At 50.4% G+C, this 19378-nt stretch overlaps 2 protein-coding genes across 2 annotated transcripts in view; one reads left to right on the top strand and one right to left on the bottom strand.

Annotated features, from left to right (window-relative positions):
- LOC139226246 (kinesin-like protein KIF12) overlaps nt 1-403 on the bottom strand; it is a 50260-nt gene extending 49857 nt beyond the window's left edge. The window contains exon 1 of the mRNA XM_070856871.1: nt 271-403. Within this exon, the coding sequence (XP_070712972.1) occupies nt 271-377 (107 nt within the window). The 5' untranslated portion in view covers nt 378-403. The remainder of the gene's footprint in view (nt 1-270) is intronic.
- A 5231-nt stretch (nt 404-5634) lies between these two features.
- Nucleotides 5635-9440, top strand: sebox (SEBOX homeobox). The gene is made up of 2 exons (XM_070857991.1): nt 5635-5805; nt 8828-9440. The coding sequence occupies exons 1-2, from the start codon at nt 5635-5637 to the stop codon at nt 9365-9367; spliced, it is 711 nt and encodes a 236-aa protein (XP_070714092.1). The 3' UTR covers nt 9368-9440.
- The last annotated feature ends 9938 nt before the right edge of the window (nt 9441-19378 follow it).

Below are 19378 nucleotides of genomic sequence, written 5' to 3' on the forward strand. Positions count from 1 at the left end.
AAAACATCTTGACCATACAGTGACTGATTGGAATTGAATAGGTGTCTTCATCAGGACATTCCTTGTTTGTGACCAATCGGTGGGAAACAGAGAGCTACTGCAATGGGGTCTGTCCTTTCTCACCCTCTCTTGGTGACCAGTTACATGCAGCAGACTCGAGATTGCTGAAGATATGCTCCACTGCATTATGTGCCCAATGTAAGACGTGACAGACTGATGATGAGGACCAGACATTACACCCCCCGCAAGTACAAGGAGAAGCATTCTTACCTTGACTTGTCCGACACCATCTGCCTTCGGAGACTGCGCTTCCACAAAGAGGTTATCACTGAGGTATGCCAGTTGCTAAGGGCAGATCTGCAGCCTGCCAGCACCATCAGTACTGCACTGTCCTTCGAGGTCAAAGTCACCACGGCACTGTCGTTCTATGCCTCGGGTTCTTTTCAGGCCACAGCTGAAGACATTTGCGGACTTTCTCAGCGTGCCACACATTGCTGCATTAGACAGGTCACTGAAGCTCTGTATGCATGCAGGAGAGACTTGATTAGCTTCCCTATGACCAGGGAGGCCCAGAGTGAGAGGGCTCTAGGACTCTCCAGAATTGCAAACTTCCCCAAGGTGCAGGGAGCAATAGACTGTATGCACAGCGCAATGCGGGCACCTTTTCAGGATGCAGAGGTTTTCAGGAACTGCAAGGGATTCCACTCCCTGAATGTCCAACTGGTTGTCGACCACCAGCAAATTATACTGACAGTGAATGCTCAATTTCCAGGCAGCATCCATGATGCTCACATCCTGCGTGAGAGCACTGTATGTGACTTGTTTAACAATCAGCCACAAGGTCAATGCTGGATGCTTGGAGACAAAGAATATGGCCTCGCCACCTGGCTGATGACCCCCCTGCGTGACACCCACACCGAAGCCGAGAGGTGATACAACGAGAGCCACAGAGCAACTCGCAATATCATGGAGAAAACCATTGGAGTGCTGAAGCAGCACTTTAGACGCCTGGACCACTCAGGAGGCGAGCTCCAATACCACCCTGAGCAGGTAGCTCAATTCGTGGTGGTGTGCTCCATGCTGCACAACTTGGCTATCAGGAGGGGACAAGAATTGCCTGATGAGTCTGACAGTCCACCTCACCAGAGGGAGGAAGAGGAGGACGAGGAGGTGGACGCTGACAGCGGCCCAGACAATCAGGCTGATGCTGAAGTCATGCCCCCGCCCCCCTGTAGACCATATGAAAGGGTCCATGGTGGCATGATAGCTGCAACAGCCTTATGTCAGGAGCTCATCAATGATCGCTTTGACTGAAAGAACGTGGGTGTTATTTACAAGGCTGACACACTGCTGGGTGTGCAGGTCATATATCAATGGTGGGCATCACCTTGGTGACAGTTAAAGTTTAAGTTAATTGAAGTTAAGTGTAATTATACCCTTTGATGTTAAGGAATCACCAGCGTGTGATGGTGCAGCTATCTGAGCCAATGCGCTACAAGGTTTTGTTAAATGAAAAACATTTCAACCGAATATTAGTCTGAAATCATCAGTATTTCTGTACAAACCAACCCTTTCCCCCCCCCACCCCAACCCCCGCTTCTACCCCTTCCTCTCCTGACTCCAAGCCGCCTGGCTGAGGAGTTCCTCAGGCGATGCTTCGTGGGACGGAGGGGGGGACGGCGGCCTCACCGCTGCTTGGACGGATACGGGAGAGGATGGTCCCGAGGTGGGAACGTGCTCCGAGCCAGAAGCAAGATGTTGCTGCTGGCTCTCGTGTGTGGTTGGTAATGGGGATGCAGCACCTTGGGGTGCAGTGCCGTGCTCCGGGATCACTGGGAACCCTCTGTCACTCTGTCACCAGTGTTCCTGGCTACCAGCTCCAGGGCCTCCTCCACCCTTTCCATGTTATGTATTATTTGTTGGACAAAAACTCGGTGCCAACTATGTTCTTGGTACTTAGTAGGCTTTTTGCTGCTGGTGAATCTCCCTCGTGTCTCCCACAACAGCCAGACAAGCACACACCACAGCCACACACGCTTTCAGTGCCTCTGAGCTCCCTCTCTCTCCTCTTCTGCACATGTCATGATGACCCTTGACCTCCTGAATCATGGGAATTGAGTGTTGCCATGTTGTTGCTAAGGACGGCGACACATTACGACAGATGGTCAAAAAAATTTAATGCTACTGCCCATTTCATAACGCTCGCGGTAACGCCCATTTTCAAAAATGGAGACTAGGTGCTTTGAGAATTGGTGAGAAGCCGGTGATCTGAAAACCCTTTTTTACCGCCCATGCCGGAAATATCGCCCAAACGTGGAGGTTCTAGCCCCATATGTTTTATCCTGGTTCTATCCGGGCTCATGGACTGGGAGGGTCAGTGTCAGCTTGGATAGAAACTTGGTTTAAGGACAGAAAACAGCAAGTGGCGGTGAATGGTTGTGTTCCAGACTGGAGGATGGTGGACACTGGTGCTCCCCAGGGGTCAGTGCTGGGACCACGGCTTTTTGTATATCTATAAATGACTTGGATATTGGGAGAGAGTAAAATTTCAAAATTTTGCTGATGGTACCAAACATGGAGGTGTGGTAACAGTGAGGATGATACCAATCGACTGCAACAGGACATAGACAGGCTGGCAGAATGGGCAGACAAGTGGCAGATGGAATTTAATACAGAGAAGTGTGAGGTGATGCATTTTGGCCTAAGGGATAGGGCGAGACACTGGGGCTAAAATTCCAGTTTCGCCGGGTACGAGGTGCGGACAGACCCAGCGGGGCGTGATGTGCATCCACCAAAAACCGGCTTTTCCGATCTGTCAAGATTTCTCCTGATAGATCTTCCATGTGCCTGGGAGAAGGACATCCGCGGGAGACTTGTGCCCAGCAAATAAATGTCCTTCAAACTTTTACGCCTGGTGAAAGCAGGTACATAGCTTACTATTATCAGCCCAAGTGTCTTAAAACATATAAAAATTAAATTTAAAAACACATTTTTATGTTGAAATACTGTCTGTTAAGGTAAGTTTATTTTAAACCATATTAAAACGCATGAAAATTTTTTTTTTTTAAATTAACTTTAATTTCAATTAATTTTAAATATGTGAGGTGTTTTATTTATTATGTTGTGTTTCTTGCCTTAGGAGTTTATTCTCATTGATAATAATGGAAACTCGGCGAGACCGAGCTCCCACTCCTGGTCCACACGATTCCAGTGTTTCTCTACGTACGGGAAGTTCTGTCCCTGTACGCTGCACATTGAATGAAGACCTCTGACCCCAACCAAAGCTACCTCCGGGACCACCAGGTATTTGAGTCGGAGGCTTCGTCCAAAGGAAGCCTCCGCCCGGAATTTTAGCCCCAATATAGACAATGGCACAGTTCTAAAGAGTGTGCAGGGACAGAGGGATCTGGGGGTTCATGTGCATAGATCTTTGAAGGTGGCAGGATATATTGAGGCAGTAGTTAGGAAAACACATGGGATCTTGAGCTTCATAAATAGAGGCATTGAGTACAAAATCAGGGAAGTTATGCTGAACCTTTATAAAACTCTGGTTAGGCCACAACTGGAGTATTGCATCCAGTTCTGGTCAGTACACTGTAGGGAGGATGGGAAGGTCCTGGGGAGGATGCAGAGATTTACCAGAATGGTTCCAGGGATGAGGGATTTTAGCTACAAGGTTAGGTTGGAGAAGCTGGGAGTAAAGGTGTTTGAGGGGAGATTTGATAGAGGTGTACAAGATTATGACGGGTTTGGAAAATGTAGAGAGAAAGGCTGTTCCCATTCGCTGACGGTACAAGGACAGGGGGACACAGATTTAAGGTTTTGGGCAAGAGATACAAGGGGGATGTGAGGAAGAACTATTTCACGCAGCGAGTGGTAATGACCTGGAACTTGCTGCTGACGAGAGTGGTGGAAGCGGAGACGATCAATGATTTCAAAAGGGAATTGATCGGCACTTGAGGGAAATAAACTTGCTCCGGGGATAGAGCGGGGAATGGGACTGGCTGCATTGCTGTACAGAGAGCCAGCATGGGCTGAGTGGCCTCCTCCTGTGCATTGCTCACTCTGACTCTGGTGTGTGATTTATGTGGGTTGTGGCTGATTATCCCGGGGCACTGCTTGCTCTCCAGCCCTTCCTGTGTGCCGGGAGGTGTGAAGCTGTCTGGCGGCTTTGGGACTCCCCGCTGGGACTGGAGCAGGAGCAGGACACAGAGCGGAGCCACACAGGACACAGCCGGCTACCCCGGAGCGGAGCGGATCCGAGCTCAGTCCCAGTCTGTCCCGGTCCCGCGGCAGCGCGGTGTCCCATGGAGAGCTTCCAGGAGCGGCAGCCCCCCGGGGCAGGGAGACAGGGTAAGCCCGGGCTCCAGCCCTGCATGTCTCGGGGGCTCTCCTGCCCCAGGACCCAGACTGTCTCGACCCCCGGAGTGTGCAGAGCGGCAGCTCCCCGCTCAGGGGTGAGCCTTCCCGGGGGCACAGTCTGGGTCTGGGGCAAGGGGAGCTCAGCGATGTGACGAGCTGTACTGGGGGATGCTGCGACTGATCTGGGGATTAGTTTGGAGATAAATCAAACTTTTTATATTTTCAGCCCAGTTTCTGTGAATTGGAAACAAGAAGGGAAATGAGACTGGGAGTGTGATTGTGTGCAGCAGGAGCTCTCAGATTGTGTTGGGGTGGTGTATTAATGTGTTGGGGTAATGATATATTGATGTATCGGGCTCACTGAGTATCACTCTGTCCTCTGTCACAAGATTGTGGATTCAAGTCGCACTGGAGTTCATTGTGGTACTGAGGGAGCGGCGCACTGTCGGAGGGGCAGTACTGAGGGAGTGCCGCACTGTCGGAGGGGCAGTACTGAGGGAGCGCCGCACTGTCGGAGGGGCAGTACTGAGGGAGCGGCGCACTGTCGGAGGGGCAGTACTGAGGGAGCGCCGCACTGTCGGAGGGGCAGTGCTGAGGGAGCACCGCACTGTCGGAGGGGCAGTACTGAGGGAGCGCCGCACTGTCGGAGGGGCAGTACTGAGGGAGCGGCGCACTGTCGGAGGGGCAGTGCTGAGGGAGCACCGCACTGTCGGAGGGGCAGTGCTGAGGGAGCGCCGTACTGTCGGAGGGGCAGTGCTGAGGGAGCGCCGCACTGTCGGAGGGGCAGTGCTGAGGGAGCGCCGCACTGTCGGAGGGGCAGTACTGAGGGAGCGCCGCACTGTCGGAGGGGCAGTGCTGAGGGAGCGCCGCATTGTGGGAAGTGCCGAGTTTATCCCTCTATCAACATAAGAAAAACAGATTATCTGGTCATTATCACAGTGCTACTTGTGGGAGCTTGCTGTGCACAAATTAGCGGACTCGTTCCCTGCATTACAACAGTGACTACACTTCAAAAGTACTTCATTGGTTGTAAAGCACTTTGAGACGTCCGGTGGTTGTGAAAGGTGCTATAGAAATGCAAGTCTTTTTTTTGCGGTGGTGACGAATGAAGATGGTTGGATGAGGTTGGTGGGCTGGTCTTGGAGTTTGTCTGTGTAGTGACGGGATCTGATGCTGTGTCTTGTTGTTCCCTCAGGTGCGGGGGCTCCGCTGGGCCCTATGCCCCGGGGGGTGGGCCCTGTGCCCCGGGGGGTGGGCCCTGTGCCCCGGGCGATGGTGCTCGGGGGATTTATGGCCGAGGGGCAACGCAAGAGGAAGAGGACAATCTTCAGCAGATGGCAACTCGGAGAGCTGGAGAAAGCGTTCATGGTGACTCCCTACCCCGACATCAACATGAGGGAGACACTGGCTGAGATCATCCGACTCCCAGAGTCCAAGATCCAGGTATTGTTTGTCCCAGAGCCGGACCTACCCGTGGCATCGAATACAGGGTGTAACCTGGGATCTCCCAGCGGTGTGTGGCAGTGACTGTAGCTATTCTGTTCAATGGGAAATGCAGCAAAACCGTCAAAAAACATCAAATTGTGCGAACCAAGAGAAGCCTGGCTCAGCGTTGCGCCTTCTCTAGCTGTAACTTGGAGACGTGTTGAAGTGCTCCAGGGGCACCGGCACAAGCAGAGTGCTGGGGGATGGGACCCGATGGGTAGGTGGGTCTGAGTGTGAGAGAGAGAGTGGGTGGGTGGGTGGGTGGGTGGGAGAGTGGGTGGGAGAGTGGGTGGGAGAGTGGGTGGGAGAGTGGGTGGGAGGGTGGGTGGGAGAGTGGGTGGGAGGGTGGGTGGGTGAGTGGGTGGGTGGGTGAGTGGGTGGGTGGGTGGGTGGGTGGGTGAGTGGGTGAGTGGGTGAGTGGGTGGGTGAGTGAGTGAGTGAGTGGGTGAGTGAGTGGGTGGGTGAGTGGGTCTGAGTGTGAGAGAGTGAGTGAGTGGGTGTGATTGTGAGTGAGTGAGGAGGGACCGGTTGTGGAACAAACTTCCTGAGTTGCTGACACGGTGCTGTCGAGTCTGACTCCAGCGCCCCCCCTCCCCTCACCAAGCTGGGGCAGAATCCGGTCACTTCCAGACACAAGCTCCCCAAAACTGGGAGCAGAAATGATTTAAATCATTGTTAGTATGATATCAGCAGAGAATGCGAAAACCCAAACCGGCTGGTTATAGGAACCATGGAGCAAAGCACAGCTCCCACTCCCCATACTCTGTCTGTCTGTCTGTCTCTTGCTCTCTGACTCCCTCTCTGTCAATCTCTCTGTCTCTCTCGCTCTCTCTGTGTGTCTTTCTATTTCTGTCTCTTCCTTTGTTCCTCTCCATGTTTCTCACTCTCTGTCTGTCTGTTTCTCTTTGTCTCTCTCTCTCTCTCTCTGTCTCACTACCTCTGTCCCTCCCTCTTCCTCTTGCTGTGTGTGTCTCTCTCTCTCTTCCCCTCTCTGTCTGACTCTCTCTCTCTCTCTCTCTCTTTGTCTGTCTGTCTCTCCCTCACTGTCTCAATGTCTCTCTGTCTCTCTCTCTCTCTCTCTCTCTCTCACACTGTCTAATATAAATTCCCATGTCCACCTTTCTAATGGAGATTAATCTGTAAACTTGTCACAGTGTAATTGCATCCTCCACTTTTTCTGATACCAGTGGTGGATTGTAAGGCAGTTTGGGAATTGGATTATTCAAGGATCACCTGTGAACCGGGGCAGCTATCCACCATGGAGGGGCATCACAGTTGAACATGCCCTGTCCGCACCTGATGTCCACACACAGGCCTTTCCAGAGGGGATGCTGGATAGTGACCGGGAGTAGGAATCCTGTCTGACCTCCCACGCCCAGGCCACTAGACTCCCCTCCCCCCCCTCTGTCTCTCTCCCTCCCTCCCCTGTCTCCTCCTCCAACCCCTTCCCTCCCTCTCCGTCTCTCCCTCCCCTTCCCTCCCTCCCTTCCTCTGTCTCCTCCTCCATCCCCTTCCCTCCCTCCCAGTCTCTCCCGCCCCCTCCCTTTCCCCTCTTCCTCCGTCTCTCCCTCCCTCCCCTTCCCTCCCTCCCTGTCTCTCCCTCCCTTCCTCTGTCTCCCCCCTCCTTCCCCCCTGCCACTGCTGGCTCCGGCTGAAATCAGGAGTTCCTGTTCACTCTATCTCACTCAAATCAAGGCAACAGCTCCAGGTGCCAGGAGCCAAGTGCAAGGAAATGGGTGGCAGGGATCGTGTGATTCAATCAAATGATCCTTTTGATAAGGTCCCACGTGGCAGACTGGTCACGAAAGTAAAAGCCCGTGGATCCAAGGCAAAGTGGCAAGTTGGATTCAAAATGTGCTTAGAGACAGGAAGCAAAGGGTAATGGTTGATGGGTATTTTTGTAATTGGAAGGATGTTTCCAGTGGGGTTCCGCAGGGCTCAGTGCTGGGTCCCTTGCTTTTTGTGGTATATATCAATGATTTAGACTTGAATGCAGGGGGTATGATTAAGAAGTTTGCAGAAGTTACAAAAATAGGCCGTGTGGTTGATAATGAAGAAGAAAGCTGTAGACTGCAGGAAGATATCGATGAACTGGTCAGGTGGGCAGAACAGTGGCAAATGGAATTCAATCCTGAGAAGTGTGCGGTAATGTATTTGGGGAGAGCTAACAAGGCAAGGGAATACACATTAAATGGTAGGACACTGAGAAGTGTAGAGGAACAGAGGGACCTGGGAGTGCAGGTCCACAGATCCCTGAAGGTAGCAGGCCTGGTAGATAAGGTGGTTAAGAAAGCATACGGAATACTTGCCTTTATTAGCCGAGGCATAGAATACAAGAGCAGGGAGATTATGCTTGAACTGTGTAAAACACTAGTTAGGTCACAGCTGGAGTACTGCTTACAGTTCTGGTCACCACATTACAGAAAAGATGTGATTACATTAGAGAGGGTGCAGAGGAGATTTACCAGGATGTTGCCTGGACTGGAGAATTTGAGAGGAAAGATTGGATAGGCTGGGTCTGTTTTCTTTGGAACAGAGGAGGCTGAGGGAAGACATGATTGAAGTGTATAAAATGATGAGGGGCTTAGATAGAGTGGAGAGGAAGAACCTGTTTCTTTTAGCAGAGGGGCCAATAACCAGGGGACATAGATTTAAAGTAATTGGGGGGAGGTTTAGAGGAGATTTGAGGGGAAATGTTTTCACCCAGAGGTGGGTGAGGGTCTGGAACTCACGGCCTGAAAGGGTGGTAGAGGCAGAAACCTCACCACATTTATAAAGTACTTGGCTGTGCACCTGAAGTGCCGTAACCTACAGGGCTACGGACCCAGAGCTGGAAAGTGGGATTAGGCTGGATAGCTCTTTGTCGGCCGGCGCGGACACAATGGGCCGAATGGCCTCCTTCCGGGCTGTAAATTTCTATGATTCTGTGATCCCGAACCGGTGTAAATTATTTCTTCACACTTTGTGAATTGTTTTCCAGGTGTGGTTTCAGAATCGCCGTGCACGGAGCACCAAACAGGGCAAGAAGGTGAGGAACTGTGTGCTGGGACGGCAATCCCCCTCGGCCCTCCCAGCACTGCCTCACTATAAAGCCACGGTCACTGCTCAGCCACACAGACCGGCCCTCGGCACCACCCCAGCAATGGGCAGCCACATCACACACAGCCCGAGTTACAGAAACTCCCCAATACAGCAGCAGGACCATCCATCGAATCGCTCGCCAGTCTTCCTGGATCAGCTCCTGTGGGAGAACGGCTCAGCCTCCAGCCTCCCACCAAGCTGTGATGGTTCCAGACACAGCGCCCGTCAGCTCAGTGCCAGCCTCCACTTTCGGAATAAAGGGGACACGGAGACTCCGCCCAGCAACCAGGGAGCCGAGTCTCCATGGCAGCCGCTATCTGACCAGGTGGTGCCATTCCTGGAGCCAGCGCTCGGTGAGGAGAGGGAGGCAGGCTCACACACCTCTCTCCGCTGCACCTCCAACCTCATCTACAACGCTGCCATCGTCACCAACCTGTAACCCGCATCGGCACCAACTCCGCGGCAACAGAGGGCAAGAGACCCGACTCCCAGCTCCCTGCAACTGCCCATCACACAGGTCAGACTCAGCACAGACATTCTCTGTTCGAGCACAGACCACAGGTCCAGCAATCTCTCCCTGCCTTTCCACAGATCACAGGCAAGCAACCAGGAGGGAACTTCCTCACAGGACTGACACCCTCCCCGATCTCACCCACTGACCCTCACCCTCCGTATGCCGAGCCGAGCACTGAGCATCAGCAAACTATTCACTGGTGGAGGAATCGCAGCTGAGCCCGACCCGTCCCAACCCGCCATCCACTTTCAGCAGGGGTCGCTGCTCAGTGGGTGAGGGGCGGAGTGATGGGTGAGGGGCAGGGGGTGAGGAACGGCGAGTGAGGGGTGGTGGGTGAGGGGCGGGGGAGTGAGGGCGGGGACAGTGGGTGAGGGGCGGAGTGATGGGTGAGGGGCAGGGGGGTGAGGGGGGGTTAGAGGCGGGGGGGGTTAGGGGCGGGGTTTACTGATCTCTCTCAGGTGAGCAATGCTGTGAATATTATTGCTATTTCTGTCTCCCTCTCTCTGCTGTTCACATGAGCTGAGCATCATAACTGAATGAAAACATTAACGATTGTAAATGTATAACAGGAAGTTATTTGTACAACAGCCGTCCTGTGTCTCAGTTGGAGGACGGGCTGTGTCTCAAGGACTGGAATGTGAAGCACAATGTATTATTCTGCTGCTGTTGGTGAGCTTCTGTTTAACCGTTGGTGGGAAGGGTGCAGATTGGAAAATTCCTGTGCAAGTTACAGATTCCGCGTCAGAAGTACCCAGCATGGCTTGGCTTCTTTATAGGGTTGTTTTGCACGTGTAACAAGGTGTGACTCCTGGAGCCTGGCGGCCAGAACTTGTGCCGTAATACAGATCACCGCTCCCTTGACCCTGGTCCCACCGAGCCTCACGGTGATGGATTCCAGCCACTCAGTGAGCACGGTACTCAGTGCCCTAGGCTGGGGGAGGGGGCTGGGCGAGGAGGAGGGGGAGAGAGAGGGGACATGTGTGTGTAAACCTCAGGTGAAGCAGCACTGGGTTCAGTTGTGAGGCCACCCCTGGTCAAACAATTAATGTCTGGGCTCACACGTCTCCTTCCGCAGAGAAGATGGGGAATTGGAAGGATAACATGTTTTCAGAATTCACTGTCCCAATCTGATCCTTGGGTTATTGTTTAGAAGAGGATGTGTTGTGTGTTGTCATTGTGTTTGATTGCTGCTGCATGAACAATGTTTTTGCTCTGCCTCCTACTCTGTAAACCTGTGCAGATTAAATGAAATAAAGATCCCCTAAGCTCTGGCTCCTGAGCATCTCACTGCAAGACTTTCTGATCCTTTTTCTAATCCAGACTGAGACACAATTGCCCTGTGTAACAGACAATGAAATGATAATTTTTTTTCATTATTTTATATCTAAAAACCCTTTTTGGTTTACAACAATCAGATTGAACTATAGTCATGACTCTGTTGGATAATCCTTTTAATTACAGTGGGATTTTACAGTATCCAAATATCATGAGCGATCATTCTGCTCCAAAGACGCATCATCATACCAGTTAGCAAGCGGCTCCCCACCTGTCTCCCCCTGGCACTGACAGTATTGTTGGACCCCTCGCAATGGGAATAATCTTCAGAAATCCCTTAATCCTGCGCTCACAATCAAATTGAGTGCAAAAGGTAAACAGTGTCTACACTGAATCCCACACTTGGGTCACTTAGAAAACCCTGTCTTCATTTTTAAAAATTATTATTCTTTTAGCATAAACAAGGGAGTTTAGATGGTTTAACAGACATCATAACATTAATCAGCAGCCCCGAAGGCAGCTGTCTGGTGGATCGGGGCTGTGCTTTAATATCTCCCAGCCTGCAGCCTGTACCACAGGCACTTTGAGGATGAGATGTGACTACTTCAAGCTCCGAATTGCCTCTACGTCCAACCCTGCACACATCACACACCGTGTAGTGCAAAACGGCAATTAAGGTGGAATTTGTTAAATTAAAAGGCACTCGGAAGGAAGGATGTTGTGCAGAATATTTATAAAGCACCAGTTCGGCCCCAGCTGGAGGATTGGGTCCAATTCTGGGCATCGCACTGTAGGAAGGATGTGAAGGTCCTGGAGAGGGTGCGGAGGGGATTGAGCAGAGTGGGACCAGGGATGAGGGACGTCAGTTATCTGGAGAAGCTGGGGTTGTTCTCCTTGGAGCAGAGAAGGTTCAGGGATTTAATGCAAGTGTTCAAAATTATGAAGGGTTTTGACAGAATAAGCTAGGGAGAAAGTGTTCCCACTGGCAGGAGGGTCAGTAACCAGGGGACCCAGATTAACGATAATTGGCAAAATACCAGAGGGGAGATGAGAATGTGTTTACGCAGCGAGTTGTTGTGATCGGGAACGCGCTGCCTGAAAGGGCGGTGGGAGCAGATTCAATAGTAACTTTCAAACCGGGAATTGGATAAATACTTAAAGGGGAAATTTTGCCGGGCCGTGGGGAGTGGGACTGATTGGATTGCTCTGTCACACAGCCAGCACAGGCACAATGGCCTCCCCCTGCAGCATCTTATTGGCTCTTGGGGGTTTATTTCTCTGTTGGGATGGATCCAGAGTGAAAGATGCTGCAGAATGAAGGGCACTGAACCTGACCGGCACATTCCCTGGCACAATATCCCTCACATCGTCATCTCTCTCTCTCGCTGGCACTCCCTCTCAGTCACACACACTGCCAGAGTCTCTCATTCACCAGCTGGGAGGGGAATTGTATCGTGGGGAGGGGGGGTGCGATTGTATCCAGAGGGGGGGGAGGGGGTTGTATCCCGGGGAGGGTCCTGGATAAGGGAGGTTCAACCTGTACATGGAATCCAGTTGTCTTCTAATTTCTGTTAGGGTTCAGGGCTCAGGGCTAGCGTTCAAGGGTTAGGGCTCAAGGTTCAAGGGTTAGGGCTCAGGGGTTAGAGAGTTCAGGGCACCCACAGAATCCCTCACCTCGCCACAATGGCCATTCTCAAGGTGTCCACTGACTGAGTTCTGGAGACGATGTGACTGGAACCAGAACAAGCCCGTCCCCATTAACAGTACAATGAGTGTGAGCAGAGCCCCCCCCCCCCCCCCCCCCCCCCCCCGAGGACCCCACTCGGTACAAACGGCAGCACCAAAGTCAACTGTAGCACCAACGTCTGCACACAACATGGACCTTGCTAGTCTTCATTCTCAGCACCAGCCCCAGCACCATTGGGGGCACAACATACATAAGAAATAGGAGCAGGAGTAGGCCATACGGCCCTCGAGCCTGCTCCGCCATTTAGTACGATCATGGCTGATCCAATCATGGACTCAGGTCCACTTCCACACCCGCTCCCCATAACCCCTTATCATTTAAGAAAATTGTCTATCTTTGTCTTAAATTTATTCAATGACTTAGCCTCCACATCTCTTTACAACCCTCTTTCGAGAGAAGAAATTTCTCCTCATCTGTTTTAAATGGGTGGCCCCTTATTCTAAGATCATGCCCTCTAGTTCTAGTCTCCCCCATCAGGGGAAACATCCTCTCTACATCCACCTTATCAAGCCCCCTCGTAATCTTATACGTTTCGATAAGATCACCTCTCATTCTTCTGAATTCCAATGAGTAGAGGCTCAACCTACTTAACTCTTCCTCATAAGTCAACCCCCTCATCCCCGGAATCAACCGAGTGAACCTTCTCTGAACTGCCTCCAAAGCAAGTATATCCTTTCGTAAATATGGAAACCAAAACTACGCAGTATTCCAGATGTGGCCTCACCAATACCCTGTATAACTGTATAAACCTGCTTTTATATTCCATCCCCTTTGCAATAAAGGCGAAGATTCCATTGGCCTTCCTGATCACTTGCTGTACTTGCATACTATCCTTAATGTTTCAATCACTAGGACCCCCAGGTCCCGCTGTACTGCGGCACTTTGCAATCTTTCTCCATTTAAATAATAACTTGCTCTTCGATTTTTTCTGCCAAAGTGCATGACCTCACACTTTCCAACATTATACTCTATCTGCCAAATTTTTGCCCACTCACTCAGCCTGTCTATGTTCTTTTGCAGGTTTTTTATGTCCTTCTCACACATTGCTTTTCCTCCCATCTTTGTATTGTCAGCAAACTTGGCTACGTTACACTCAGTCCCTTCTTCCAAGTCGTTAATATAGATTGTAAATAGTTGGGGTCCCAGCACTGATCCCTGCGGCACCCCACTAGTTATTGATTACCAACCCGAGAATGAACCATTTATCCCGACTCTCTGTTTTCTGTTAGTTAGCCAATCCTCTATCCATGCTAATATATTACCCCCAACCCCGTGAACTTTTATCTTGTGCAGTAACCTTTTATGTGCCTTCTGGAAGTCCAAATACACCACATCCACTGGTTCCCCTTTATCCACCCAGTTTGTTACATCCTCAAAGAATTCCAGCAAATTTGCCAAACATGACTTCCCCTTCATAAATCCATGCTGACTCTGCCTGACCAAATTTTGCTTTTCCAAATGTCCTGCTACTGCTTCTTAATAATGGACTCCAACATTTTCCCAACCACAGATGTTAGGCTAACTGGCCTATAGTTTCCTGCTTTTTGTCTGCCTCCTTTTTTGAATAGGGGCGTTACATTTGCAGTTTTCCGATCTGCTGGGACCTCCCCAGAATCCAGGGAATTTTGGTAAATTACAACCAATGCATCCACAATCCCTGCTGCTACTTCTCTTAAGACCCTAGGATGCAAGCCATCAGGTCCAGGGGATTTATCTGCCTTTAGTCCCATTATTTTACTGAGTACACCTCCTTAGTGATTGTGATTGTGTTAAGTTCCTCCCCCCTTCGAGCCCCTTGACTATTCATTTTTAGTGTCATCTACCGTAAAGATACAGAATATTTGTACAGAGTTTCTGCCATCTCCATGTTCCCCATTATTAATTCCCCGGTCTCGTCCTCTAAAGAACCAACATTTACTTTAGCCACTCTTTTCCTTTTTATATACCTATAGAAACTCTTGCTATCTGTTTTTATATTTCGTGCTAGTTTACTTTCATAGTCTATCTTCCCTTTTGTAATCATTTTTTTTAGACATTCTTTGCTGGCTTTTAAAAGCTTCCCAATCTTCAGTCCTCCCACTAGTTTTGGCCACTTTGTATGCCCTTGTTTTTAATTGGATACCGTCCTTTATTTCTTTAGTTAGCCACGGATGGCTATCTTTTCTCTTGCACCCTTTCTTCCTCACTGCAAATATTTTTCTTGAGAGTTGTGAAATATCTCCTTAAATGTACGCCACTATTCATCAACCGTCCTACACTTTAATTTATTTTCCCAGTCCACTTTAGCCAACTCTGCCCTCATAACTTTGTAGTCTCCTTTATTTAAGCTTAGTACACTGGTTTGAGATCCAACTTTCTCACCATTCATGCTTTGATCACTCATTCCAAGGGGATCCTTTACTAGGAGATTGTTTATTAATCCTGTCTCACAGGACCAGATCCAAGATAGCCTGCCATTGGTTGGTTCCGTTACATATAGCTCAAGGAACCCGGCCCTTACGCACACTGAACTCTTCTTCTAGGCTACCCAGATCAACTTAATTTGTCCAATCAATGTGGAGGTTAAAATCACCCATGATTATTGCTGTTCCCTTTTTACAAGCCCCCACTATTTCCTGGTTTATGCTCCGACCGACAGAGTTGCTACTGTTTGGGGACCTATATACTACGCCCACCAGTGACTTTTCCCTTATTGTTCCTTATCTCCACCCAAACTGTTTCAACATCCTGATCATTTGAGCCAATATCGTTTCTCATCGTTGCAGTGATTCCATCCTTTATCAACAGAGCTACCCCACCTCCTTTTCCTTTCTGTCTTTCCTTCCGAATTGTCAAAAACCCCCGAATGTTTAGTTCCCAGTCTTGGTCACCTTACAACCAAGTCTCTGTTATGGCTATCAGATCATACCCATTTGCATCTCTTTGTGCCGTCAACTCATCGAATTTGTTACGAATGCTGCGTGCATTCAGATAAAGAGCTTTTAAACGTACTTTCTTACCATTTTCTCCTGCTCTGGCCCCAGTTTCTGATGCACTCTTTTGTTTATAGATCCTGTCCCTTCCTGGCACGCTCGGGTTTTCCTTTCCCCCAATGCTACCCGGCTCTATTGCCTTCACCTTGTTCTTTGAGCTTGTAGGTTTCTGCTCACCTGAACGCTCCCCCCCACTAATTAGTTTCAAGCTCTCTCTACAGCCCGAGTTATTCGATTCACCAGGACCTTAGTCCCAGCACGGTCTAAGTGGAGCCCATCCCAACGGAACAGCTCCCTCTTACCCCAGTACTGGTGCCAGTGTCCCACGAACTGAAACCCATTTCTCCCACACCAGTCTTTGAGCCACGAGTTTAACTCTCTGATCTTATTTAACCTCGGGTAGTAATCCAGAGATTATTACCTTTTGTGGTTCTGCTTTTTAAATTAGCCCCTAGCTGCTCATACTCTCTCAGCAGAACCTCTTTGTTTGTCCTATTTATGTCGTTGGTACCCACGTGGACCACGACAACTGGATCTTCCCCCTCCCACTCCAAGTTCCTCTCCAGCCCAGAGGAGATGTCCTTAACCCTGGCACCGGGCAGGCAGCACAGCCTTTGGGGCTCACGCTCTCGGCTGCAGAGAACGGTATCTATCCCCCTAATGACACTGTCCTCTACCACTACAACATTTCTTTTTACTCCCCCCCCCCCCCACTTGAATGGCCCCCTGTACCACGGTGCTGTGGTCAGTTTGCTCATCCTCCCTGCACTCGTCCACACGGGGAGCAAGAGCCTCGAACCTGTTGGACAAGAGCATGGGCCGAGGCTCCTCCATCACTACCTCCCGAGTCCCCATACCTCCCCCACTCGTAGTCACACTCTCCTGTCCTTGACCGCTAGCCAAATCTGAGTTAGCGAACCTAAGGAGTGTGACTACCCCCTGGTGTCCAGGTAACTCTCCCCCTCCCTGATGTGTCGCAGTGTCTGCAGCTCGGACTCCAGCTCATCAACACGGAGCCCAAGTTCCTCGAGCTGCAGACACTTGCTGCAGACGTGGCCACTGTGGACCTCAATGATGTCCACCAGCTCCCACATGTTGCAGCACTGACACACCACCCGTCCTGCCATCTTAATGTATTTAATCAATTACGTTTTTTTTAGTCCCACCAATGCCACAGAATTCTAACCCTTAGTAAAACACACACTACTGCTATTTAGAAAACAGTTGATTAAATAATTAAGTAAGAAAAGCAAAACAGGAGAGCGAACTCACCAACCAATCACTTCCCTGATTTCCTGTGACGTCTAACGTAGTAGCCCAGTTCCACCTTGTCGCAGTCACCGACCTGCTCTCACTGATCCCTGGAGTATCCAGCCACCGCCGCTGTCTTAACTTAACAGAGAAAAAAACACTCGCCAATCAGCTACTTCCCTTGTGCCAACATCACTTTTAAACTCCGATGTCCCTCTCGAATGTTGCCTGTTGAGCCTCCACCTCAGCTCCCGCTGCTGCTCCCGTGCAGATCCGCTACCTCTGGAAAATATCACTTACCTATTTTTAACTTTTAAATTAATCCTCCCCTCTTCTCCGAATTCGCACTCTTTCCAAATTCCCGAATAAACCACTCTGTTTAACTCCACTGTTTAAAACCTCTCTGTGCAGATCACAGAGTTCGATACAGAGTAAAGCTCCCTCAACACTGTCCCATCAAACACTCCCAGGGCACGTACAGGGGGTTAGATACAGAGTAAAGCTCCCTCAACACTGTCCCATCAAACATTCCCAGGGCAGGTACAGGGGGTTAGATACAGAGTAAAGCTCCCTCTACACTGTCCCATCAAACACTCCCAGGGCAGGTACAGGGGGTTAGATACAGAGTAAAGCTCCCTCAACACTGTCCCATCAAACACTCTCAGGGCAGGTACACGGGGTTAGATACAGAGTAAAGCTCTCTCTACACTGTCCCATCAAACACTCCCAGGGCAGGTACAGGGGGTTAGATACAGAGTAAAGCTCCCTCTCCACTGTCCCATCAAACACTCCCAGGGCACGTACAGGGGGTTAGATACAGAGTAAAGCTCCCTCTACACTGTCCCATCAAACACTCCCAGGGCAGGTACAGGGGGTTAGATACAGAGTAAAGCTCCCTCTACACTGTTCCATCAAACACTCCCAGGGCAGGTACAGGGGGTTAGATACAGAGTAAAGCTCCCTCTCCACTGTCCCATCAAACACTCCCAGGGCACGTACAGGGGTTTAGATACAGAGTAAAGCTCCCTCAACACTGTCCCATCAAACACTCTCAGGGCAGGTACACGGGGTTAGATACAGAGTAAAGCTCTCTCTATACTGTCCCATCAAACACTCCCAGGACAGGTAAAGCAGGGGTTAGATACAGAGTAAAGCTCCCTCTACACTGTCCCATCAAACACTCCCAGGGCAGGTACAGCGGGTTAGATACAGAGTAAAGCTCCCTCTACACTGTCCCATCAAACACTCCCAGGGCAGGTACAGGGGGTTAGATACAGAGTAAAGCTCCCTCTACACTGTTCCATCAAACACTCCCAGGGCAGGTACAGGGGGTTAGATACAGAGTAAAGCTCCCTCTACACTGTCCCATCAAACACTCCCAGGGCAGGTACAACATGGTTTAGATACAGAGTAAAGCTCCCTCAACACTGTCCCATCAAACACTCCCAGGGCAGGTACAGCACGGGGTTAGATACAGAGTAAAGCTCCCTCTATACTGTCCCATCAAACACTCCCAGGACAGGTAAAGCAGGGGTTAGATACAGAGTAAAGCTCCCTCTACACAGTCCCATCAAACACTCCCAGGGCAGGTACAGGGGGTTAGATACAGAGTAAAGCTCCCTCTACACTGTCCCATCAAACACTCCCAGGGCAGGTACAGGGGGTTAGATACAGAGTAAAGCTCCCTCTACACTGTGCTTTTGGAGTGTAGTCACGCTTGTAAGGTAGGAAACTCAACGGCCAATTTTCACACAGCAAATCCCACAAACAGCAATTCGATAATGACCAGATAATCTGGGGTTTTTTTACAAATCGGACTGAGCATTTCACATCGGATAAATAGAAACATGACTGGGTTCCTCAGCTTTTTGCTGAATCTTCAGCCTGATGAGGAGTTTCCACGACACATTGTAAGACACGTCAATAAGCGGGAAAATTGACTTTTATTTCTTGAAACATACTCATCATTTGGTTTATATTTCAAAAATTTCCAGACATGGATACCTAGACCGTTCAGTTCATAACCAGACAGAACCAGGAACTGGGAGCAACCTTGGCCAATCACATCACACCAGATGCTGCAGCAAGGTGGTCAAGGGGGCTTCTTGCAGACTCATTCCCCCCTCCTGGCATTTGCTCTCTCCCCCTCCGACTGTACAAGACACAGCTCTCTCCCCCTCCTGGCATTTGCTCTCTCCCCCTCCGGATGTACAAGACACAGCTCTCTCCCCCTCCGACTGTACAAGACACAGCTCTCTCCCCCTCCGACTGTACAAGATACAGCTCTCTCTCCCCCTCCGACTGTACAAGACACAGCTCTCTCCCCCTCCGACTGTACAAGACACAGCTCTCTCCCCCTCCGTCTGTACAAGACACAGCTCTCTCCCCCTCCGACTGTACAAGACACAGCTCTCTCTCCCCCTCCGACTGTACAAGACACAGCTCTCTCTCCCCCTCCGACTGTACAAGACACAGCTCTCTCCCCCTCCGACTGTACAAGACACAGCGCTCTCCCCCTCCGACTGTACAAGACACAGCTCTCTCCCCCTCCGGATGTACAAGACACAGCTCTCTCCCCCTCCGGATGTACAAGACACAGCTCTCTCCCCCTCCGGATGTACAAGACACAGCTCTCTCCCCCTCCGACTGTACAAGACACAGCGCTCTCCCCCTCCGACTGTACAATACACA

Source organism: Pristiophorus japonicus, chromosome 16 (assembly GCF_044704955.1).
Source record: "Pristiophorus japonicus isolate sPriJap1 chromosome 16, sPriJap1.hap1, whole genome shotgun sequence".
In the NCBI taxonomy this organism is placed as follows: Eukaryota; Metazoa; Chordata; class Chondrichthyes; family Pristiophoridae; genus Pristiophorus; species Pristiophorus japonicus.